The sequence below is a fragment of the Mytilus californianus genome, unplaced genomic scaffold, assembly GCF_021869535.1.
Source record: "Mytilus californianus isolate M0D057914Y unplaced genomic scaffold, xbMytCali1.0.p SCAF_2, whole genome shotgun sequence".
NCBI lineage: Eukaryota > Metazoa > Mollusca > Bivalvia > Mytilida > Mytilidae > Mytilus > Mytilus californianus.
In genome coordinates this window covers 104,726,202-104,753,202 of record NW_026262668.1, presented here as the reverse complement: position 1 = coordinate 104,753,202, position 27,001 = coordinate 104,726,202, and the positions used below count along the sequence as shown (strand labels likewise).

Sequence of the window (27,001 nt, the reverse complement as noted above, 5' to 3'; positions counted from 1 at the left end):
CCAATGATGTCCTTGAGCAATTATTATAAGATATATTACATTTTTTAAAATGCCTATGATTAATATTGTAAGATGTCTGTTTAGTTTATAGATTTATTACTGTAAATCAGGATATTTCCGCAGTTTTTACCGAAACCTAGTGGTTAAATTTTGTTGTGTCAAACTTTGACTCCTTTTGTTAATACTGATTTAATTTTTTCCCAACAGAATTTGTTAATGACTAGTTTATATGCAAAAAAAAATTGTTAAACTGCTGTAACAAGATTAGGATAATAAGTAGATAGACTAAAAATATACATAAAAGACATATTGTATTATAGTAATTGCTATAAATTTACAGTAATGGGGAGGGAAGATCGCTGGAAGTTTTACGTTTTATTAGTTTATGTTTTGTTACTATAATCATTTGATCTTGTAACCAGGCAGTATCATTAGAATTTAATATCAACTGAAATAAATGTAACATACCCTACTAATTACAGTAAACCAATTCATTTTGTGAATACTTAATTTCATGTTCAACACTTTTGGCCGATTTCGCATCAATTTTTTTTTCACGATTTCTTATTTTCTTTACTTACTTATATGAAGGAAGATTTAATATTTATACATTTGCAAAGATTTATATTTGTGTTATTTTCTATTCTTGAAAGATGCAAAAATAAGTCGATCACAATAAAAATTATATTATAACTGTAATTGCTTTTTCCCCATTAAATTATAATATAAATTGTTTAATCATAATCATTACTCATAAGGTTTATTTATATGATACTTGATAATCTTGCATTTTTACGATTTATTTTGGTATGTTTAAATTTAAAACTTTCATCATAATGGCGAAAGATATATTTTAGGGGTACATTTAGGACCAGTTATCACAATTTATGAATTTAATCACTTTCTAGGTGACAGAAAGGAATAGGTATTAAGAGTCATTATCATTGATGCATGAAATTTGGTCCTTGAAATTATAAAAATTATGAAATTCTTCAATCCTTTAAAAATTATTTTAGTTTTTGTCTTGCCTTGACAGAGTCAAAATGTGAGATATAGGTATGCTGTTTCCCTTGGGGGCTGCGTTAGAGGCAGTTGCATCAACAATGTATTACTTTGTGATTAGGTCAGCTTACGGAGAACCGAAAGTGTTAGGTCAATGATATTTGGTATACAGTTGAATTAGCATTGGCTCATCTCATTTCCGTGCAGATTATTTGGCCTTGCCCCTCAGTCATGGTCTATTGACTTTGAAACTTTTGCTTAGTTAACATGTTAAAGTTTGTGATAAGGTCAGTTTAAAGGGAACCACTTATGATAAGTCAATGATATATTGTATGCAGTTGTACAAGCATTGGCACATATCATTTCCATGGAGATTATTTGGCCCTGTATCTTCAGTCATGGTTCATTATCTTTGAATATTTTGAATAACTGAAATATGTTAAAATATTGTTATTTTAATTTCAACATTTGCATTTTACAATCAAAATAACAAAAACGTGAGATGTATCTCTGTGTTAACAGTTTATCTTGATAAATGAATGGAAACCATATTACAAAAGCATCAGATATGATGTCACTGTGATAAAACATGTTAAAATTGACATATTGTTTTTGACGAAAATAAACATTACCCATGTCCTATACCAAAAATATATTTTTAAACATCTGCATAAGAGACATCTTGTCGTTTTAGGTTAGAACTTGGTTCTATTTTGGCAGTTTTTGCAAGTTTGCATTAAAAGCAAAACGTTTAAAGCTCTTAAAGACATCTGAGACTAAATTCAAAAATATATATTATACTGATATCTGATAGACTTAAGTCTTGCCACTACCTGAAGTAAGTCATCCTTTTAATCTTAATATTATGTCATATTTTGCTATTGTGTCCCAACTAAAGAAGAAAATTTGTTAAAGGAACCTACCACATTGTCATTTTCCCATTTTGCTCTTAATCTGAACTTAACAATAATTTTTAAAGGCAGTTTTTGTCTTTTATAGTGTCATATTTGTCACCGACTCCAGTCAAGAGGTTTTGGCAAACTGGTCAAACTAGATTATTCCTCTGCAATGCTAAACACACTAAGGTATGTTATTCTTGTTAAATGAATTAAGAAATCTTTTTTGAAATGATTAAGTATTCCATGCAGTTACTACTCTTTGATCAGAGATGTAAATAATCAATATTATTTCTTCAAAGTGCTTAATTACCTCATATTGTTAATCTGAGTGAAAAAAAAATTTTGATTGCTAAATGCATTCTTTGACTGTTTCAGGACATAGTCAAAGTGTGTGTTTTATTTTTATTTAATACAGGAAAAAAGTTTAATCGATGTAACAAAAATCCTTAATCACAGTATTTAATGTAAATGGATTGAAATATAAACTCAATAATTTTTCATTTCTTGCCAACTTGTTGGACTAACTGATATGTAAAATATTTTGCCATTAGATAAATGAAAAATACTGTTAATCGTATAGATCTTTTATAAGGAAAACAGTTTTAGTTATTAAATCAATTGCTGTATTTTAAAAGGAAAAAAGAAAGTAACATGCAGCTTTAGCAAAGTACTGCAGATTCATTATTATTAATTGTGGGATACCAATTTTCATTGATTTCATGTCTTCAGATGAACCTGCATATGAAGATTTGTTCAATGTCATGTGGGATTGTCTTGATCTGATAATATATTTAATTTTTTTTACTTAGTCATAAAATCAAATAAAGAGCAACATTGGTAAAATATGAATTTTCATCATTATCAGAACTACATTACTTTGAACTAGCGATGGACGTATCCTATGCTTATAGTGTGAACTAGGTATGGACATGTCCTATGGTTAAAGTGTGAACTAGGTATAAATATGTCCTATGCTTATAGTGTGAACTAGGTATAGATTCATCATATGCTTATAGTGTGAACTAGGTATGGATGTATCCTATGTTTTTAGTGTTAACTAGGTATAGATTTATCATATGCTTATAGTGTGAACTAGGTATAGATGTATCCTATGCTTATAGTTTGAACTAGGTATGGATATATCATATGCCTTTAGTGTGAACTAGGTATAGATTCATCATATGCTTATAGTGTGAACTAGGTATGGATGTATCCTATGTTTTTAGTGTTAACTAGGTATAGATTTATCATATGCTTATAGTGTGAACTAGGTATGGATGTATCCTATGCTTATAGTTTGAACTAGGTATGGATATATCCTATGCCTTTAGTGTGAACTAGGTATAGATTCATCATATGCTTATAGTTTGAACTAGGTATGGATGTATCCTATGTTTTTAGTGTTAACTAGGTATAGATTTATCATATGCTTATAGTGTGAACTAGGTATGGATGTATCCTATGCTTATAGTTTGAACTAGGTATGGATATATCCTATGCCTTTAGTGTGAACTAGGTATAGATTCATTATATACTTATAGTGTGAACTAGGTATGGATGTATCCTATGTTTTTAGTGTTAACTAGGTATAGATTTATCATATGCTTGTAGTGTCCAATGGTTATAGTGTCAACAAGTACAGTCATGTCATATGCATAAAGAGTGAACTAAGTATGGACATAATATGCTTATAGTGTGAACAAGGTATGAACATATCCTTTACTAATAGTGTGAACTAGGAACGGACATAATATGTTTATAGTGTGACCAAGGTATGGACATATCCTATGGTTATAGTGTGAACTAGGTATTGACATATCCTGCGCTTATAGAGTGAACAAGGTGCAGGCATGTCATATGCTTATAGTGTGAATTAGGAATGGACATGTTCTATGCTTATAATGGGAACTAGGTATAGACATATCATATGTTTATAGTGTGAAGTAGGTATGGACATGTCATATGCTTATAGAGAGTTGTCTCATTGACACTCATACCACATCTTCTTATATCTATTATAGTGTGAACTAGGTATGGATATGTCCTATGATTATAAGTGTGACTATATATAGCTAGGTATGGACATGTCCTGTGATTAAAGACTTATAGTGTGAACTAGGTTTAGACATGTCATATGCTTATAGTGTGAACTAGGTATAGACATGTCCTATGCTTATAGTATGAACTTGGTATGGGTATTTAATATGCTTGTAGTGTGAACTATGTATGGGTTTATCATATGCTGATAGGTATGGACATGACCTATGCTTATAAGTGTGAATAGGTATGGACATGTCTTATGGTTATTGTCAGGGGTCACCACACTTCAGAATTATAAGGAGAAGTGACTTCTCCCTGGCAGCCAAACAGGGAGAAGTGAAGACCCAACTGGGAAACTTCTGGGAAGCCCCAACAGGGAGACTTCAGGGAAAATTGAAGGATCGTGTTAATACTTTTTAAGAATCAAATTTTCCAAGCATCTATACCTTTTTAGCCCCCGCTGTAGAGGTGGGGGCATTAAGTTTTAACCTTGTCCGTCAGTACGTAAGTACGTACTTACGTCCCAAAATTGGTTTCCGTTCTCTAACTTGAGTTTGCCTCAACCAAATGTTATGAAACTTAGACACAATGCTTATTACCACAAAACACAGATCAAGTTTGAATTTTGGTGGCGTCACTTGAACCGTTCTAGAGTTATGCCCCTTTATAAATGGAAAAATTGCCAAATTTTTAGTTTCCGTTCTCTAACTTAAGTTTGCCTCAACCAAATGTTATGAAACTAATACACAATGCTTATTACCACAAAACACAGATCGATTTCGAATTTTGGTGGCGTCACTTTAACCGTTCTAGAGTTATGCCCCTTTATAAATGGAAAAATTGCAAAATTTTTATTTTCTTCTAAAATATCAAGTAATTTTTATGCCCCCGCAGTAGGGGTGGGGGCATTAAGTTTTACCCTTGTCCGTCTGTACGTACGTACGTCTGTATGTCCCAAAATTGGTTTCCGTTCTCTAACTTGAGTTTGCCTCAACCAAATGTTATGAAACTTAGACACAATGCTTATTACCACAAAACACAGATCGATTTCGAATTTTGGTGGCGTCACTTTAACCGTTCTAGAGTTATGCCCCTTTATAAATGGAAAAATTGCAAAATTTTTATTTTCTTCTAAAATATCAAGTAATTTTTATGCCCCCGCAGTAGGGGTGGGGGCATTAAGTTTTACCCTTGTCCGTCTGTACGTACGTACGTCTGTATGTCCCAAAATTGGTTTCCGTTCTCTAACTTGAGTTTGCCTCAACCAAATGTTATGAAACTTAGACACAATGCTTATTACCACAAAACACAGATCAAGTTTAAATTTTGGTGGCGTCACTTTAACCGTTCTAGAGTTATGCCCCTTTATAAATGGAAAAATTGCAAAATTTTTAGTTTCCTTTCTCTTACTTAAGTTTGCCTCAACCAAATGTTATGAAACTTATACACAATGCTTATTACCACAAAACACAGATCAAGTTTGAATTTTGGTGGTGTCACTTTAGTGGTTCTAGAGTTATGTCCCTTTATAAATGGAAAAATTGCAAAAATGTTATTTTCTTCTTAATATCAAGTAATTTTTAAAATTGGAGTTATCTTCCTTTGTCCATGATTATAGTTGAATCAACTACAATAAATGCTTTATACAATGCAATGTTTAATTTTGACTTCCACTGATAAAACACAGATCAAGTTGAATTTGGGTAGTGTCACTTTAACACCATTATTGAGTTATGCCCCTTTATAAATAAACCTTTACACGATATTCATTACCACAAAACTAAGATCAAGTACAAATTTTTTGTTTCCGTTTTCTTACTTTAGTTTGCCTCAACCAAATGTTATGAAACTTATACACAATGCTTATTACTACATCATACAGATTAAGTACGAAATTCGGTGGCAACACTTTTACCATTCTTGAGTTATGTCCCTTTATAAACATAAAAATTGCTGAATTTTTTGATTTGTCTCAACCAAATGTTATAAAACTTATATACAACCGTTCTAGAGTTATGCGTGTTTACAAATAGAAAAATTGCTGAATTTTTAGTTTCTGTTCTATACTTAAGTTAGCCTCAACCAAATGTTTTGAGACTTACACACAATGCTTATTACCTCAAAACTCAGATCAAGTTCAAATTTGGGTAGCATCACTTTTACCGTTCTTCAGTTATGTCCCTTTATAACTATACGATATGCAAGTGGGGGCATCATCTGTGTCCACATGTGGACACTATCCACATTTATTTAAATTAGAGTTATCTCCTTTGTTCATGATTATAGATGAATCAACTACAATCAATGCTTTATACAATGCAATGTTTAATTTTGACTTCCACTGATAAAACACAGATCAAGTTGATTTTGGGTAGTGTCACTTTAACCATTATTGAGTTATGCCCTTTATAAATCGAAAGATTGCAAAATTTTTAGTTTCCATTCTGTAACGTAAGTTTGCTCCGACCAAACATTATGAAACCTATACACAATATTCATTACCAAAAAACTAAGATCAAGTACAAATTTTTTGTTTCCGTTTTCTAACTTTAGTTTGCCTCAACTAAATGTTATGAAACTTATACACAATGCTTATTACTACATAATACAGATTAAGTACGAAATCTGGTGGCGACACTTTTACTAATCTTGAGTTATGTCCCTTTATAAACATAAAAATTGCTGAATTTTTCGTTTCCGTTCTCTAACTTTAGTTTGTCTCAACCAAATGTTATAAAACTTATACACAACCATTTTAGAGTTATGCGTGTTTACAAATAGAAAAATTGCTGAATTTTTAGTTTCTGTTCTCTACTTAAGTTAGCCTCAACCAAATGTTATGAGACTTACACACAATGCTTATTACCATAAAACTCAGATCATGTTCAAATTTGGGTTGCGTCACTTTTACCGTTCTTCAGTTATGTCCCTTTATAACTATACGATATGCAAGCGGGGGCATCATCTGTGTCCACATGTGGACACTATCCACATTTATTGTTATTTTTCAAAGCATTTTTGCATGAAAACTGCTAAGGTGGTATTTCCTTGCCTTGCCATGCTTGTGGTCTGAATTACATTTGTACCTATGTATGCAAATTGTCAAAAAATATCATAAGGACCATAAAAGCAACGGTTGTGCAGCTAGGTCTGAATGAGTTGAAGATTTGGCATTGGTCAAATTTTGCTGCATCTCAAAGATTTTTTCAAACAAAAGTATGTTTTGAATTGCTCACAATTGTGTTTAATAACATTAAATAAAGAACCCTATAAAAAACAAAGTAATAATCAATTGATAAGTAAGTTAGAATATCTTGAATACAGTTTCCTTGTCTTTCATGGCTAAGATCATAATTAAGAAAATATATTTGTTCTTTAAATTATTTTTGAGAGGAATTCAGAAAGAAAAAACTGTTTGTCACTTGTTGAAAATGTATAGTAAAACTTGTGTTGATTTCAAATCGTGTGCGATTGTTTGCGGTATTTTCATGGAAAAGGTGTTTCCCAGCATCAAGTTGCCATCAGAAATGCATATAAATGATTCTAGAACATTTCACGAGCGTTAAAATATTATAAAATCACAAAAATTTAAATCGGAAAAGTTGTATTTTTCATTACGGGAAATTGAATAAAGAGTGAACTAGGTATAGACATGTCATATGCTTATAGTGTGAACTTGGTATGGACATATAATATGCTTGTAGTGTGAAATATGTATGGGTTTATCATATAGGTATAGACATGTCACATGCTTATAATATTAATATTTATCTGTTTACTTTTATTTTATAGATATGGAGTCTGAAAAGGTTCCACATCCACATCTTGTCCTAGACACAGGACAAGTTCAACAGAATGGTCATATAATACAGAAGTTGGAATCAAGAATTAGACTACTAAATGGAAATACTGATAGGAATGGAAATGACAATCACTCTCATATTGTAAACTTGGAAGGTACTGTATCACCAAACAGTCTTCGTCCAGATACACCGACATCTGCTACAAGGAAATCAGCATGGGAAAGAGCAAGGGACAAATATAAAGCTCAAGAATTAGAATGTAGCAAAAAGAAAACAAAAGTAAAACCTTTTGTTGATCCTGATGAAAAAGTAGAACAGAAGAAATTTCTTAACTTAAGTGGTGTTAAAGAAGTATTTTCATCTAGTCACTTCCAAAATAAGGATCTTGAGCGATTATACCAGCGGTATTTCTTCAAACTGAATCAGTTGAACTTGTGTATTTCTTTGGGATTCATTTGTGTTGTTAGTATAATACTGCTAGTGACTTACTATATTTATGGAGCTATTATGCCGGCAAGAGCCATCAATTTTGGCATTTTGTTTTTTTTGTGTATATTTTTAGAATTTTTATGTAATCGATCATCTTTTGACCAACAGCAAATGCTGATAACCTTGTTCATCATTATTTTGTTTTTCTGTGCATCATGCGTTCTTGTTTCTCTTGACAACTCACCAAAATCAGGATCTGATGGAGTTTGGATGAATGTTATATTCATATACATGATCTACACACTGTTACCTATTAGAATGAGATTTGCATGCCTTACTGGAATCACACTGTCCATTATCAGTGTATCATGTACTGTCAGCTTTACAGCAGACAAAGAATACCGAGTTAAGCAGGTATTTAGAGCTAATTTCCTAATGCTTGTAGAGTAAGACTTTGGTTTGCTTGCTTGCTTTGTTTGTTTAAATGTTTGCTCAATCATTGTACAAAATGTAATTAAGATTGACATCTGCAAACAATATTAATAGGCAACGTTAAACCTGTATACTTCATATTTAGATTTATATTTAGATGCCTAACCTCCAGGATAACATCCAATCAAATTTAAGTATAATGTTTTCAGGTTAAACTCCACCTTTTTATATTGTTTGCAGGTGTCAATCTTAATTACAGTGCTTGAGCAAACATTAATTTATTCAAATTTCACTTAAATTTCTTTTTTTACCTTTTTTGGGGTGTAAATGTCAATGTTTCATTAAGAAAAGTTTGACAAAAATATTTTTTCTCACTTTCTCACGTATTATATTTTATTCATTAAATCAAAACATTTGAAAAATTGCATTTTTACTGAAAATGAGACCAGATAGACTACTGACACCATGATTTTTTTTCAAGAGTTTAGCATGATCATCACAAATCAGTAAGAAATAGCTTTCTCTGTCTCATTTAAACAGTATATTTTGGGATGAAAACATAATATGTCGAAAAAGTAATAAAACTGTAAATGAAAATATTAGTCAATGATCCTTATCTGTTTGGTCCAGTATACATTTTTATTTTTATTGCCCAACTTTACTGATATTGTTCAGGAAGACATGATTAATTTGATGGGAAAAATTATAGCTTTTGATGTGATGTCAGATATTTTCGGTTGAGTTGAAAAAGTTATTGTAAAACATTTTATGACATGTAATAATGGACAAACTTAAGTTTGTGTATTGCATTGAGCACTTTTTTTCTTAAGGTAAAGTATGTTGTTGTTTAGTAACTTGGTGCACACATTTTCTGTTGCAGGGGATTGCAAATGCATTGATATTTACAGCTACAAATTTGGTAGGGATATTCACACATTGGCCAACAGAGTACAATCAGAGACAAGCTTTCCTAGAAACAAGACGATGTATAGAGGCTCGTCTGACAACACAGAGAGAAAATCAAGAACAAGTAAAAAAAAATTTTTTGGTCAGGTTTCCCTTTTGTGGTAAACAATTTTCAATCAATCACAGTAATTCTATTTATAGTGGTTTTCAAAATGAAACAGTCATTTATTAGGATCGAGGAGGAGGCTGATGTGGTGACCAAGAATGATTTTCCCACTTTTATGAATTGATTGATATTGCATTGAAATTGAAGTTATTTCATCTCAGTTCCATGCAATTTTTGAGTCCCCTTTTACATGGCAGACATATCTTGTTGACTTTTTTATGCCCCCGCCGTAGCGGAGGGGGCATTAAGTTTTACCCTTGTCTGCTGTACATCCCTCCATACGTCCATAAGTCTGTACGTCCCAAAATTGGTTTCAACCAAATGTTATGAAACTTATAACCAATGCTTAATACCACAAAACACAGATAAAGTTTGAATTTCGGTGGCGTCACTTTTACTGTTCTTGAGTTATGCCCCTTTATAACTTTATACGCAAGCAGGGGTATCATCTGTGTCCCATGGACACATTCCCCATTTATTTAGTTAGAAAATTGTTATTTGTTATCTGCCTCATCCTTTTTATTACTTTAATCTTTCATTAAATATATACATGTTTCTCAATCAACTTGTGTGTTCAAGTTAATTGCTGCAAAGTGGAAATAATGTTTTCTGTACAGCAGTTTTATTCAGGTTAAAAGGAATTCTAAAAACTGTGGTATAGATAATCTTTTTGTTTTGTCCCAGGTTACTCAGTTACATTTAAAAAGCCTTTTAATTTCTCTTCCAGTTTTCATGTAAAAAATCTACTGATCAAATTCTCAAAGAAAATTTCATTTTATATAATGATATGTCTCAAAAAATCTAAAGCCTACATGGCTTAAACATTGTATTACTGTAAGCAATTGAATACCGAAGGCAAAAATTTCCAACATCTCTACTTTTGTTCTCAGGGTATTGGTATATTTAATTTAATTTGGAGCAGTTAAAGTGAATTTCATGGGATACTGATTACAACTATTGTGCTAAGGACACTGAGGAATTGAAGTAAAGGAAAAGATAAATTACATTTGTCATTGATGGAAAAGACATCTTAGCAAATTATTGCTGATTGCTTACAATGTCTTGTTTTCTGTCTAAATAACAAACGAGCTACAAAAGATATTTGAATCCATTGATAGGTGGATATCCAGTTGAAATTGAACTATAGAAATTGAACTCTCTATTATAGATTGTGAAAAATGACCAAAATGACAAATTTATATTGTTTATATTTGTTTCTAAGGCCATTAAAACTTTATTGGTGATGTATAGTTTTAGATTTTTTCTATGTTAAATACGGTAACACAAATTATAGTATGGATTGAGGTAATGGATACAGTTGTTATTCATAGAGTTATCTACCACCAAGCAAGGGGTGATAGCTTACATGATAAACAGTAGTCCACCCAATGTAAGCCTTTGGTTTTAATGTCTCAAGATTACCTACCTGTTTTTATTGTTACCATGACAACTGTCTCTAATGACTCTTAATACAGTAGTCTGCTAATGAACCTTTACATGGCAGAAATGTTTAATATTAGAAGTAATCTTGTAGTTATTGATTTATATCCCCATTCTCAGAGAAATGTGTTCATCAAAAAAGATTAAAATATTTCTGTTACTCACAAGAGAGATGAAGAAATGTAACTAAAGTTCAAATTATATGAGCTGGCTCAGAATTTGTGATCATCCATTCAATAAATGAGAATAAAGATGTAAAGTTAATTTGTCCATTGACTGATGAAGAAATAACCGGATTTTAGAGAAAGCACTGAAATAATGATTTTCTTCTCTTCTGAATTGTTTCACATTTTGTCATACCAGAAACTTTTATAGGTCACTTACTAGATGGTACAGGTCATTGTTGAAGGCCATATCCTGATCTGTAATTGTTTCACATTTTGTCATACCAGAAACTTTTATAGGCTACTTACTAGATGGTACAGGTCATTGTTGAAGGCCATATCCTGACCTGTAATTGTTTCACATTTTGTCATACCAGAAACTTTTATAGGCTACTTACTAGATGTACAGGTCATTGTTGAAGGCCATATCCTGACCTGTAATTGTTTCACATTTTATCATACCAGAAACTTTTATAGGTTACTTACTAGATGGTACAGGTCATTGTTTATGTCCTGACCTGTAATTGTTTCACATTTTGTCATACCAGAAACTTTTATAGGTCACTTACTAGATGGTACAGGTCATTGTTGAAGGCCATATCCTGACCTGTAATTGTTTCACATTTTGTCATACCAGAAACTTTTATAGGTCACTTACTAGATGGTACAGGTCATTGTTGAAGGCCATATCCTGACCTGTAATTGTTTCACATTTTGTCATACCAGAAACTTTTATAGGTTACTTACTATATGGTACAGGTCATTGTTTAAGTCCTGACCTGTAATTGTTTCACATTTTGTCATACCAGAAACTTTACTATATGGTACAGGTCACTGTTTAAGTCCTAACTTGTAATTGTTTCACATTTTGTCATACCAGAAACTTTTATAGGTTACTTACTAGATGGTACAGGTCATTGTTGAGGGCCATATCCTGACCTGTTATTGTTCACATCTTTGTTCTTTGGTCTTTATGGATAGTTGTTTCATTGGCAATTTTACCACATCTCTTTATTTTTACATTTACAGTAGTTTTTAAGGTATATCCACTGCCCTGATTACATTCTGATGAATAAAGCCATCACTTTGAACAATAATGTTTTCTTCAATTTGTTTTTCTGGAAGTTTCTGCAGTTCAGTATTACGAATAATTGAAGTGTTCTTTGGTAAAAGTTCTAAATTTAGTGATTAATAAACTCCCCTGTTTCAGTGGTTCTTCTGACTTGTTTTTTTGTTGTCAATTGATTTATTTTATCTTATATTTTGTACTAGATAAATATGCTCATGCCTTACTGCAAGTTCAAGATGACTAATGGATGTTGTTATGTTGATCAATTTTGCTGTTTACAGCTTCTGTATATTCAAAGTTTTCAAGATAATTGACAACAGCAATAACTCCTATAAGAGGTCGAATAATGATTTTAGTCATATTAGCATTTTTGTAGATCTGCTACTTGTAATCTAATTTGTTATTTATAGTTTCTGTCTTCAAATTTATTATAAAAAGTCAGAAACGCTGACATTAAAAAACTACCTTCACTTAAGGGCTATAACTCCTATAAGGAGTCAACTAAGGTTTTCAGTCATAAAGGAGTAAGGAATTAAGGACAGGTTTTGGCCAAAGAAAATAAAATTTTTGAGAAATATTTCAAATTTGCTCATAATTTTATGAAATGCATAAAGTCAAGAGATTTTTGATGATATGATGTAACAATTACATCATAATAAGCACCATTTTCATGAAAGCAAAGAAAATTGCAGAGTTTTCCTTCATCATTTTTTTAGTTGAAATATTGTGTGTAGGCAAAAAAACAACAAAATAATGTAAGAGAAGCTTTATTATAACTCTTGACATATTCTCACCAAATAATAATATAAAGTCGTTTTTGGGTGCTCACATACTTTTCTAATCCACTACCTCCGATATATATACTTAAAAATTGATGTAAAACAAGGAAAATCAAGAAATTAAAAAAGTGTACAAATTTGGCATTGTTTGTTGCCATGGTAACTCATTAAATGTGAAATTTATTTTATTTTCTGAACACCTTGTACCTTAGTGTAGTTAGGGTAAATTTTAGAATATGTGTGGTAACTTCTCAATTTGCACTAATATTTGGGCCAAATAAGGACCTTATTGCCCCTACTCCTTGAATTATTTGAATTCTGGAAAGTTGATAAGAAATGTTTGATGAAAGCTTACCAAACTAAAGAAGGTTAGCCATTGGACATGTCTCATTTTACTTTCACTGATATTTAAGTAATAACTAACTAACCCCCTGAGCCATGCATGCATGGCTAACCCTCATAAATTGGGTTAGTTTTCATCATACATTTTTCATCAGTTTTCCAAAATTAAAATTATTCCAGATTCAAATAATTCCTTGTTTAATGCTGTTTACAATTTAATTGATCTATTATAGTTTTCAATATGACAGGCAAAAATTGGTTAAATTGTCTTTTGATGAATTGGCGACATATTCCTTTTTGAACCCCCTCTGTTTACAGAATAAGCATAGACGTGCAGAAATGGGTTCAAATGGATTCATCTTGCCATTTCTTATTCTTCCTTTTTTTTTCAGAATTTCTTCTGCAATTTCAAATTGTTATAAGCTATGATGATTCAAATTATTGTCATGAATGTACAATTTGTACTTAAAAGTACAAAAAGTATTTGACATAAAGGCCATCAGTATGTGTGATACAAATATCCATCTTTTTGAAGTCTATTTAAGCCAAACTAAAACAATCTTGAAAGGAATTATAATGAATGGTCCTTTTTAAAATGACACTTAGATAAACCTCATTTGGTTCGTGTTGTTGATAACAAAAATATTATTGTATTTCAGGAAAGATTGCTACTCTCTGTATTGCCTAGACATGTTGCCATGGAGATGAAAGCAGACATAGCTGGTGCACCAAAGGATACTATGTTCCATAAAATCTATATTCAGAGACATGACAAAGTCAGGTCTGTAATGTTTAAAACTTACTCAGGAAAATGAACAAGTTCATGAAAAGACAATATTAAGTAAAGGTTAGGTCTGTTGGAATAAAAGAGGAACTGGATACAACTTTGCTAGTTTCAGTTTTATAAATAGCATAGTTGACCAAGGTTTACTTACAATATTTAATTGGATATACAGTTCCCCTTGTCATATCTGTACAATGCAAAAAATGGAAAACTAAGAACCAGAGATATAATATGGGCTTTCTCTTTGGCATTACAAAGACATGTTAATAAAATTCATTTCTGACTCTTATTGTTCCAATAAAAACCAGATTTGAACAATATATCCGAATATAGGAAAATGTAATGCATCATCTGTGTTAGATCTCTAACAATATCAAGGAACCTTTACCATAAATGACCCTGTAGTAATATGGATACCTGGATGTAAGAGAACATTTATAATATCAGTTCCTTTCTTCAGCAAACCTCACAAACAACATTTGTTTAGTATGCTTGGTAGAATGTCTATGTCAAACACTCTAGCTACTGTGCATTTATTTATTTTTGTGGGTTCCAATTTTTGTTGATTGAGAAAAAAATTGTATTTTCGTTGATATTTGATTTCTTGGTTTTGCCTAAGTCTGCATACAAGCTGAAAAAAAAATTGATCATTAAAGTTCATGGTTCACCTGTATCTATGAAATACATGAAAATTGGTATCCCATCAATAATAATGAATCTACATTATCCATTAAGACCACCATAACGGTTTGTACCATACAAATACCATAATTGTTGTTGAACATGACATAAGAAATATTGGTTGTTTTGTTGAATACAAGAAGTCGCTACCATTCTTACTACTGTTATCCAGTGTCTGATTAGGAACCGTCTCATGTTAAACCTGTTCACAACAAGACAGAGGATTTACGTTACCATGTAACACAAGGAAGATTTTGTTATATCACACATGATGAAGCTTGTTATAAGGTGTTAATCATATATATATTAAATACATATATTTGCTGAGGTTAAATTTATTCTTTTATCAATATTTGTTTTTATGAACTATATGTTCTGAGGTAATGATTTATTGTAGGTGTTTTTGCTATTAATGAACCCTTACAGATGATTATAGACATTGTGTTCAGCAGCATATAAATAAATGTCCTTTGATTTGTGCAAACAATAGTATTGTAACATGACTGAAATCGACAATCTTCTCATATTACCATTCAATGACAGTTTTCACCCATTTTTGTTTTTTTGCCTTTTATCTTTAGAACTACAATAGATAAGATTAACTTACAAATGTATGGACAAGACTGAGAAGATCTGGATAAAATCTGTTCACAATCTTTTTTAGTGTGTTAAATATGACTTCCACTGTTGCTACTGATTTTTGTCTCGCCTTGACGGAGTCAAAACGCAAGACATAGGTATGCTGTTTCCGGTGGCGGCAACAACAATGTATTAGTTTGAGATTAGGTATAGTTTATGGTGAACCACTAGTGGTAGGTCAATGATATTTGGTATGCAGTTGTATAAGCATTGGCTCATCTCATTTCCATGGAGATTATTTGGCCCTGCCCCCTCAGTCATGGTCTATTGACTTTGAAATTTTTGCTTAGTTTACATGTATTAGTTTGTGATTAGGTCAGTTTAAGGGGAACCATTTGTTGTAGGTCAGTGATAATTGGTATGCAGTTGTATAAGCATTAGCACATCTCATTTCCATGGAGAATATGGTCCTTACCCTCAATCATGGTCTATTGATTTTGAAACTTTTGCTTAGTTTACATGTATTAGTTTGTGATTAGATCAGTCAAAGATGAACCACTAATGTTAAGTCAATGATATTTGGTATGCAATGTATATAGGCATTTGCAAGTCTCATTTCCATGGAGATTATATAGCCACACCCCCTCATCATGGTTCATTGACTTTTAAACTTTTACATAGTTTACAAGTAAATGTTTGTGTTTAGGTTTGTTTAAAGGGAACGACTTATGATAAGTCAATGGTATTTGGTATGCAGTTGTATTAGTATTGGCACATTTCATTTCCATGGAGATTGTTCAGCCCTGTACCTTCAGTCACAGTTCATTGACTTTGAATATTTGCATTACTTACATGTTAAAGTATTGCTATTTTAATTTCAACATTTGCATTATCAAAATAACAAAAAGTTGAGACATATCTCTGTGTTAACAGTTTATTAATGTTGTATCTTTTTATAAGTCAATGATTTAAGTTCCTGAGAAAAATGGAATAGTGTTCAGATCCCTAAGAAACTTATTCCTATGTTTACAATTTGTCTCTCTATGTATTGACAAATCTGACTTGTTGCAGTTCTGTTTTATTAGAACCAGTTACTGGATATTCTGAAATTTAGTATTTTGTTTCTGACAAAATAAAGTTAATTATTCCTTCAGCTACTTTGAATTATTCCTTTTTTCCATTTCATAAATTAACTTTTCCTAATCCTTCTTAAACAGGAATAAATAAAAAATTATGACAAAATAAATGTCAAGTACAATTTTAATGCTCTTCCCATAGGGTCTTCAGAATCTCGTGATGTATCTTTTAAATGTTGCTTAATTTGGTTTAAGGGTAAAAACTGCAAAGCAATCTAAAGATGTGTCATTGCAGATGATAATAAATAAAATAAAATGAAATGTTTAGTATTTTAATCCTTGCAGAACAATATCCTTATTTATATAGTAACACATTTTTCTACATTTTCTACGACAAAGTACCTAACACGAATTTATCTACAACCAAGTATGGAATACCTCATAATTTAATCCAAATCTATCTACAACCAAGTATAAAATACCTCATAACATTATTTACAACCAAGTATAAAATACCTCATAACATTATCTACAACCAAGTATAAAATATCTAATAACATTATTTACAACCAAGTATAAAATACCTCATAACATTATCTACAACCAAGTATAAAATACCTAATAATATTATCTACAACCAAGTATCAAATACCTCATAACATTATCTACAACCAAGTATAAGATACCTCATAACATTATCTACAACCAAGTATAAAATACCTCATAACATTATCCAAATTTATCTACAACCAAGTATAAAATACCTAATAACATTATTTTCAACCAAGTATAAAATACCTCATAACATTATCTACAACCAAGTATAAGATATCTAATAACATTATCTACAACCAAGTATAAAATACCTCATAACATTATCTACAACCAAGTATCAAATACCTCATAACATTATCTACAACCAAGTATAAAATACCTCATAACATTATCTACAACCAAGTATCAAATATCTAATAACATTATTTACAACCAAGTATAAAATACCTAATAATATTATCTACAACCAATTTTCAAATACCTCATAACATTATCTACAACCAAGTATAAGATACCTCATAACATTATATACAACCAAGTATAAAATACCTCATAACATTATCCAAATTTATCTACAACCAAGTATAAAATACCTAATAACATTATTTTCAACCAAGTATAAAATACCTCATAACATTATCTACAACCAAGTATAAGATATCTAATAACATTATCTACAACCAAGTATAAAATACCTCATAACATTATCTACAACCAAGTATCAAATACCTCATAACATTATCTACAACCAAGTATAAAATACCTCATAACATTATCTACAACCAAGTATAAAATACCTCATAACATTATCTACAACCAAGTATAAAATACCTCATAACATTATCTACAACCAAGTATAAAATATCTAATAACATTGTTTACAACCAAGTATAAAATACCTAATAATATTATCTACAACCAAGTATCAAATACCTCATAACATTATCCAAATTGATCTACAACCAAGTATAAAATATCCAATAACATTATCTACAACCAAGTATAAAATACCTCATAACATTATCTACAACCAAGTATAAAATACCTCATAACATTATCTACAACCAAGTATAAGATATCTAATAACATTATCTACAACCAAGTATAAAATACCTCATAACATTATCTACAACCAAGTATAAAATATCTAATAACATTATTTACAACCAAGTATAAAATACCTCATAACATTATCTACAACCAAGTATAAAATACCTAATAATATTATCTACAACCAAGTATCAAATACCTCATAACATTATCTACAACCAAGTATAAGATACCTCATAACATTATCTACAACCAAGTATAAAATACCCATAACATTATCCAAATTTATCTACAACCAAGTATAAAATACCTAATAACATTATTTTCAACCAAGTATAAAATACCTCATAACATTATCTACAACCAAGTATAAGATATCTAATAACATTATCTACAACCAAGTATTAAATACCTCATAACATTATCTACAACCAAGTATCAAATACCTCATAATATTATCTACAACCTAGTATTAAATTACTCATAACATTATCCAAATTTATCTACAACCAACTATAAAATATCTAAAAACATTATCTACAACCTAGTATTAAATACCTCATAACATTATCTACAACCAAGTATAAAATATCTAATAACATTATCTACAACCAAGTATAAAATATCTAATAACATTATTTACAACCAAGTATAAAATACCTAATAATATTATCTACAACCAAGTATCAAATACCTCATAACATTATCTACAACCAAGTATAAGATACCTCATAACATTATCTACAACCAAGTATAAAATACCTCATAACATTATCCAAATTTATCTACAACCAAGTATAAAATACCTAATAACATTATTTTCAACCAAGTATAAAATACCTCATAACATTATCTACAACCAAGTATAAGATATCTAATAACATTATCTACAACCAAGTATAAAATACCTCATAACATTATCTACAACCAAGTATCAAATACCTCATAATATTATCTACAACCTAGTATTAAATTACTCATAACATTATCCAAATTTATCTACAACCAACTATAAAATATCTAATAACATTATCTACAACCTAGTATTAAATACCTCATAACATTATCTACAACCAAGTATAAAATATCTAATAACATTATCTACAACCAAGTATAAAATATCTAATAACATTATTTACAACCAAGTATAAAATACCTAATAATATTATCTACAACCAAGTATCAAATACCTCATAACATTATCCAAATTGATCTACAACCAAGTATAAAATACCTCATAACATTATCTACAACCAAGTATAAAATACCTCATAACATTATCTACAACCAAGTATAAAATACCTCATAACATTATCTACAACCAAGTATAAGATATTTAATAACATTATCTACAACCAAGTATAAAATATCTAATAACATTATTTACAACCAAGTATAAAATACCTAATAATATTATCTACAACCAAGTATCAAATACCTCATAACATTATCCAAATTGATCTACAACCAAGTATAAAATACCTCATAACATTATCTACAACCAAGTATAAAATACCTCATAACATTATCTACAACCAAGTATAAAATACCTCATAACATTATCTTCAACCAAGTATAAGATATTTAATGACATTATTTACAACCAAGTATAAAATACCTAATAACATTATTTACAACCAAGTATCAAATACCTCATAACATTATCTACAACCAAGTATAAGATACCTCATAACATTATCTACAACCAAGTATAAAATACCTCATAACATTATTTACAACCAAGTATAAAATATCTAATAACATTATTTACAACCAAGTATAAAATACCTCATAACATTATCTACAACCAAGTATAAAATACCTCATAACATTATTCAAGTTGAACTACAACCAAGTATAAAATACTTCATAACATTGTCCTTTTATATCTCTGATCAAGTATGGAATACCCCATTACATTATCCCTTTATATCTCTGACCATGTATGGGATACCTCATTACATTATCCCTTTATATCTCTGACCAAGAATGGAATACCTCTAAAAACAAAAAAATCTACAAACAAGGATGGAATATGTCATAACCTTTAACCTATTTATCCACAGCCAAGCAAGGAATGCCTCATAAGAAACCAAACATGAAATACATTTTAACTTTATACTTCTTTATCTACAAATGGTGGTTCTCTCCAGGTACTCTGGCTCCCCCCACTACTAAAAACTGTCCACCATGATATCTAAGGAAGCTTAAAGTGGCAGTAAACACCAACAAACAAACATCTACAACGATACCTAATACAATGTAACTTTTTCTGTATATATTTACAACTAAGAATAAAAGACATTAACATTATCCCTGAAACTTAGTATGACATATATTGTATAGACCTTTGTAAAACATTTTTTAATGGTAATGACTAAAATTTGTGTTTTACAGTATTTTGTTTGCTGATATTTGTGGCTTCACAGCATTATCCTCCCAATGCACTGCTCAGGAACTTGTACAGCTACTCAATGAATTATTTGCTCGTTTTGACCGACTTGCTGCAGACAACCATTGCCTTAGAATTAAGATTTTAGGAGACTGTTATTATTGTGTGAGTGGACTTCCTGACATCAGAGCAGATCATGCTCAGTGTTGTGTGGAGATGGGGCTTGATATGATAGAAGCTATTTCGTAAGTAATATTTTTGTGGAGATGATGATCAATATTGAATAAAGGAGTATCTTTATGTAATACACGTAGTAATGTTTTATGGAGGTTAGTGTTATATGAAGTTTTAATGTTATTTGATGATTTTTTTTTTTAAATTTGCTAAACAACTACTCAATGATAACTTTGTATTCAAACTGAATAATTATATGTGTATTTACTCTTTCAAACTTATGTGTTAGACATGGCTCAATATGTTGTGGGGTAGTTGAAAAGTAAACTAAGTGTTGGTTATAATTATATAGGAGTGTGATTTGTTTAGCTTCCTACTTGCAGGTAAATAAAAGTGACATTTTGATGGAAGCTATTGTAAGAGTTCTGTTAGTTGTAGTTCTCAGCCAGTTAAAGTGTTAAGAATATTATTACCAATCTTTTGAAATTTCATATTACAGTCTTTTCACTGATGGAAATATATATAGATATTTGCCTTAAGGAAAACAAAGTTACTGAATATTCAAAGGTTTTATTAAAAAGACTTAATCTAATGGAAAAGAAGAGATATTGTGAAGTAATCCATGAAACAAAATTCTTCATGCACATAACTAAACAGAGAGCAAAGAAACAGCACTACTATTGGCATTTATTGCATTATTTCAGTTCTTATTTGTTATCTCAGATTATATATTCCTTAATCTAGAATGTGACTCATATTATTTGTGGTAATGAAAATAAATGTGACTTTGTTAAAATGAAATAGAAACTTGTTAATCAGTTCAGGAGACATATAAACCTATAGCAATAAAACGGTAACTTGTACTGATTTGGCATGTCTTAGACATTCAAGAGGAATAACATATTTGGATTAAATTGAGAAGATATTGTTAATATCATTGCACATTTTCTTATTTTATTTTTTCTGTGACTTAAATTACGATTGTCTGGTTTATAGTTGTAGACTGTCACTAATTACGATTGTCTGGTTTATGTTGGTAGACAGTTTACTGAATATTTTACCATAACTTTTTGCAAAAGAGGTTTTAAATTTCCACAATCATACAAGCTACTGACTATGATGAAATTAGAATTCATAAGAATTGTAATATTATACATAACTTATTTTAATGGGTTTACCAAACAATGAGTACCATTTAATAGTTTATTTTTGTATAAATGAAAGAGACGTCAACAGGAAAATTGTCACATCTGCATCAGAACTTGTAATGAGGAAATGATAGTCTTTGTATCATTTACTGTATGAAGCCATAAACAAAGTTGCTCTTTTGTACTTTACTGTACTAATATGAATGGCTTTGTCCTTTCACAATAACAACTGGACATTTTATTCTAAGTTGTAGGCTGAATTCAACTTTTCAAACTGATTAACTGATGAAAATGATTAGCATATTTGGTAGTGAAATGTTGTTAGTATATTAAGCAAATTAAATGTAATAAAAGATGTTAAACCTTTGAATGTATTGTATTCTTGCATTAAGTTTTAGGCTTTTAATGCAATGTATCTTACATCAAACATGGAAATTATAAAGAACATTTTAAAAGTTTTAACTACACCTATAAAGGTCCATCAGACTTGTATTATTTTTTAAAGGGTTCATCAGAAAATCAATAAGGTCAACTTGCAAAAATTAAGTTTAAATGATCAATTGACAAAATTGTTATTTCAGACTTGTGAGAAATGTAACAGGAGCTGATGTTAATATGAGAGTTGGAATCCATTCTGGAAGAGTCCATTGTGGAGTTTTGGGGCTAAGGAAATGGCAGTTTGATGTCTGGTCCAATGATGTGACATTAGCTAATATAATGGAAGCAGGAGGACTCCCAGGGTTAGTATTTAGGTTTTTGCAGTTTCCACTATTAGGCCATGGTTTTTTAATTTTTCAGTTTACACATTTTTTATATGAAAAAGTCAGGTGGGTCTATCGAAAAATAAAAGAAAAAAAATATCTCATAAGACATAAATATGTTTAAAATAAATATATATTTCAGCTCACTAATAGTATTTTTGGTATGCTATTTTGTCATCATTTCTTAAATTTTAGATCCAATTTTATTGCTCAGCTGTTTTAAACATACTAGCATGCCATCGTCATATAATTTTGTAAATAGTGGGTATGTCCACAGACAAACAGGAAAAGAAAAAAACAGCTTTCAGGAAACATGAAAACATGAGATGAAAATTGCAAACACGTGTCACCAACACTTTATCATCTGTGTCAAAATCGAAGTAGACTCATCCACCGAAAGACGAGGATATCAGTTTAATACTTTGTAAGGCAATCCCATATTTGATATCCAACTGAACGAAAACATTTTTTATGCCTGTCCGTACGTACATCCCAAAATTGGTTTCCGTTTTCTAACTTTAGTTTGCCTCAACCAAATGTTATGAAACTTATACACAATGCTTATTACCACAAAATACAGATAAATTTTAATTTTTGTGGTGTCACTTTTACTGTTCTAGAGTTATGCCCCTTTACAAATGGAAAAATTGCTGAATTTTTCATTTCTGTTCTCTAAAGTTTGCCTCAACCAAATTTTATGAAACTTATTACACAATACTTATTATCACAAAACTCAGATCAAGTACAAATTTGGGTAGCGTCACTTTTACCATTCTTCAGTTATGTCCCTTTATAACTTTATATGATATGCAAGCAGGGGCATCATCTGTGTCCCATGGACACATTCCCCATTTATTTTCAATCTATAAAACAAGAAAATTGTAAATTATTTGTTGATATATCTGACCTTTAACTTGATGGCTTTCACCTTTGGACGAGTCCATTTCATCCATGAGATGAAAAATCTTAAGGAATTTATGACAAAAAAAGGAAAACAAACATTTTGTAATGGGTTTAGACAAAGGTTTTTGTTCTGCAAAATATTTTGTGCATGCAACATTTCGTAAACCCACAAATTAAAAATCCCTCGCCTTAGGAAGTTGGCTTGTTTTTCTGTTAAAATTTTTAGAAATTACCTATTTTACAAAGGATACAAATGGCATTGTTATATCATTGAAATATTTTTTCTTATGTGATTGTTTCATACAGAATAACAGTTGTTTCAAAGATCATTTCTGTCTCAATACTTTAAAGTAATTGTCTTTTTACTGTTGAACCAGCAGTAATCTGTTGATCATATGCTTTTATTGTCACATCCTAGAATGCTGTTTTTTTCTCAAAACACAATGAACAACAAAACTTTTCCTGACTGTGTTAAGGCATATAAAATGTTTTGTTCAAATGACAAATTTTAACTGTCATCAGAATCTTGTTTCCAGTAACAGTTATAGATCTTTGTTGAGTCTATGGGCCAAACATTAAACCCAGTCAATAACTGAAATTACTTTGGTGACTTTGTTATGAAAAATGAATGTTATGAGATAACATGAATTGAATTGAACAAGTAAAACATGACTACTTATTTCATATAAGCTTTAAAATTCATATTAAAAAATTGCAGTTAGTCTTTGAACAGTCATCTAATACATTTGTACAGTTAACTCAATTTTGTCTTTTTATTAACAATATTTTTCGTAATTGTTTTAAAAAATAAGGAGATGTGGTATTATTACAAATGAGACAACTATCCACCAGTTACCAAAGGAGGTGGATGTAAACAACTAAAGGTCATTAATTAGATTGATTGATTGATTGTTGGTTGCTTAACGTCCAGTGGCAAATATTTCATGCATATTCAGGACGAGAACAAGTTCACAATAAATACAATAGGTAGGATCTGTAATAGATTAAGGGATTAAGGTCGGAGAAATTTAGACTGCCACGGGAAATGAGGGTATATTGGATAGGGACAGAAATTTAGCCTTGTAACAGGTCACCTACGGACCCCTCAAAGAGTTGTTGCAAGGGTTCTTAACGTGCAAAGAGCGTGGCACTCTCTTTACACGAGGCATCGGATTTAACGTCACCATTCTGACCGGACGTGGCTGCAAATTTGTACATCCCGCACAGCCAAACGGACGCCCCACTTTAGCACGGGTTTTACTGCCGGTCGGAGGAAGACCAATGGTGACCATACTTCTATACCCCAGTCACCCTTGGGGTGGTCATTAATTAGATAAACCATGTTTTCTAAGACTAAAATATCAATTCTTTCACATCCAATAGATTTAGTGTAAAGACATAATAAACTGTCTGAGAAAAGCATGACCTTGTGCCATGCAAAATATAAGTATAAACAGGATGTAGGACCATAAGAGTTCAGAAATATATATAATTTATAGTTATGTTTTAATTTATTAGAAAAAAATAATGTAAGCATGGTAAGTACTGATAAAGACAATATATAAATATCTTACTGCAGTTTTATATTGATAACCTTTAAGAATGAGTTTATTAAAGAAATTATTAAGTTTATATGGATTGTATCTAAATTTATCGGTTATATAAACAACATGACTAAAAAAGAAAGTGATATCCATCTTGTAATAAGGTTTATACAGGTACTGCTAAAATTCCAAACCAAAATCTGAGTACTTGTTGAAAATACAGTGAGTCAATATTCCAACTAAAATAATAGAAATGAGCATACTCTGTCCTTTCACAAAGTTGGTGATAGAACTTAGAAGTAATAGGAAATTTAAATCTTATTATTGAAAATTGGACAGAAGCTTTTGTTATGATAAAAAGACAGTATCCAAAGCAAAATTTTGCAAGTTTTTTTTTCATTTTTCTGTTTTTACTGATAAAACTAATACCGGTAAAAATTTTGTTTGCAGTAAACATTTAGGTACTATCTTGGGTGAATTATTTAGACCACAATAACTTTGTCAAACTTTGATGAACTATTATTAAAATGGACAGAAGCTTCTTCAAGACCAAGAAATGGTATCTGAAGAAAAAGGTTCAATTATGTTTTATTTTTGATTCAGCCTTGCTGGATCTATGTGATCACTATGGATTTGGAGATGGTGCAAAATTCTAAGTTGAAGACATGTATTGAAAACAATTATGTGTTTCTATGACTTGCAGAAACTTTATACACCATTTTAATCATCAACTGCAGACTTTTAATATGTTATTTGTCCTTAAATTAAGAAAAGATTGGGCAAACAACTTCTTTATTTTAGATATACATTTGCATATAGTTCCTTTGTAAATCAAAATTTATATTAAATTGCCATTTATTAATTGATGTGGAAAATGTGATTTATCAAATTTAAGCAGTTGATAAAAATAATGAAAGTGTTTTATCAGTATCTTATGTTCCTGTAAGCCATTGAATAAAATTTGGTTCAAGATGTGTATTGATGTCAGAGTTGATTCCCACATTTTTTTGAAATGCTATTATTCCCATTCTTGCATTTGGCAAATGAGATTATTGATACAATACCAGTATGATGGACAGCTGCCACGATTTTCAAAAAATTACACTTAAAGGTGTAAGTATTAATTGGATTAAACTCCACTCAAATGCAGTCTTAATTGACCACAGTTATTTTAATATATCATGACAGTTGATAATCATAATAGTATTGGGGTCATTAATTTGTGTATTCAATTTATTACACATCTAACTGAATACACAAAATCTTGACCTTACTAGTTGTAAAATCAGTGTCATAATCATCTGACATAAGTCAATAATTATGGTCTTTTTAAGTTACAATTATCAGTAATAAGGTTGAAACAATAAACACAATTGCATAACTCTTGCCTGAGCATTTTCTGCAATAAAATATACTTGTATATTCCCCATTATATTGTTATTTAACAGTAATTGGAATTATCTCAGCATTAGGTATTTGTTCATGTATATATATTTGAATAGAGGAAACGTATTTTTTCCTTAATGAACACCAATTTAGATAAAAGTTAGTTATTTATTTTTGTTGTTGTTGAGAAAGTGCATTTTTAATGCCTCTTTCAGGAAATTATTAAGCCAATTATTATTAATGGCACATAAAAAATATGCTACAAATTTGAAGATTTCCCTTTAAACATTCTTGTCAAAATCATTGGATCTCAAATGTTTCTAAAAAAAGTTGTAAAAAAATTTGACAGTGTCTTCAGTTGAAATACCAAAATAATTTGCATCAATAATGCAAAATTTTTCATCTTTTAGCAATAGAATAGAAATTTTACAGTGAGATTATGGAAATGAAGATAACAAAGTAATTATTGAAAGTATGGTCAGAAAAAATGTCAGACT

At 30.4% G+C, this 27,001-nt stretch overlaps 1 protein-coding gene across 1 annotated transcript in view; it reads left to right on the top strand.

Moving 5' to 3' along the window:
* The first annotated feature begins 2,011 nt into the window (after positions 1–2,011).
* Positions 2,012–27,001, top strand: part of LOC127730647 (adenylate cyclase type 5-like) — a 57,969-nt gene continuing 32,979 nt past the window's right edge. Inside the window, exons 1-6 of the mRNA XM_052239145.1 lie at positions 2,012–2,087; positions 7,734–8,587; positions 9,486–9,635; positions 14,131–14,252; positions 20,594–20,833; positions 22,492–22,650. Coding sequence (XP_052095105.1) covers positions 7,736–8,587; positions 9,486–9,635; positions 14,131–14,252; positions 20,594–20,833; positions 22,492–22,650 — 1,523 coding nt within the window. The 5' untranslated portion in view covers positions 2,012–2,087; positions 7,734–7,735. The remainder of the gene's footprint in view (positions 2,088–7,733; positions 8,588–9,485; positions 9,636–14,130; positions 14,253–20,593; positions 20,834–22,491; positions 22,651–27,001) is intronic.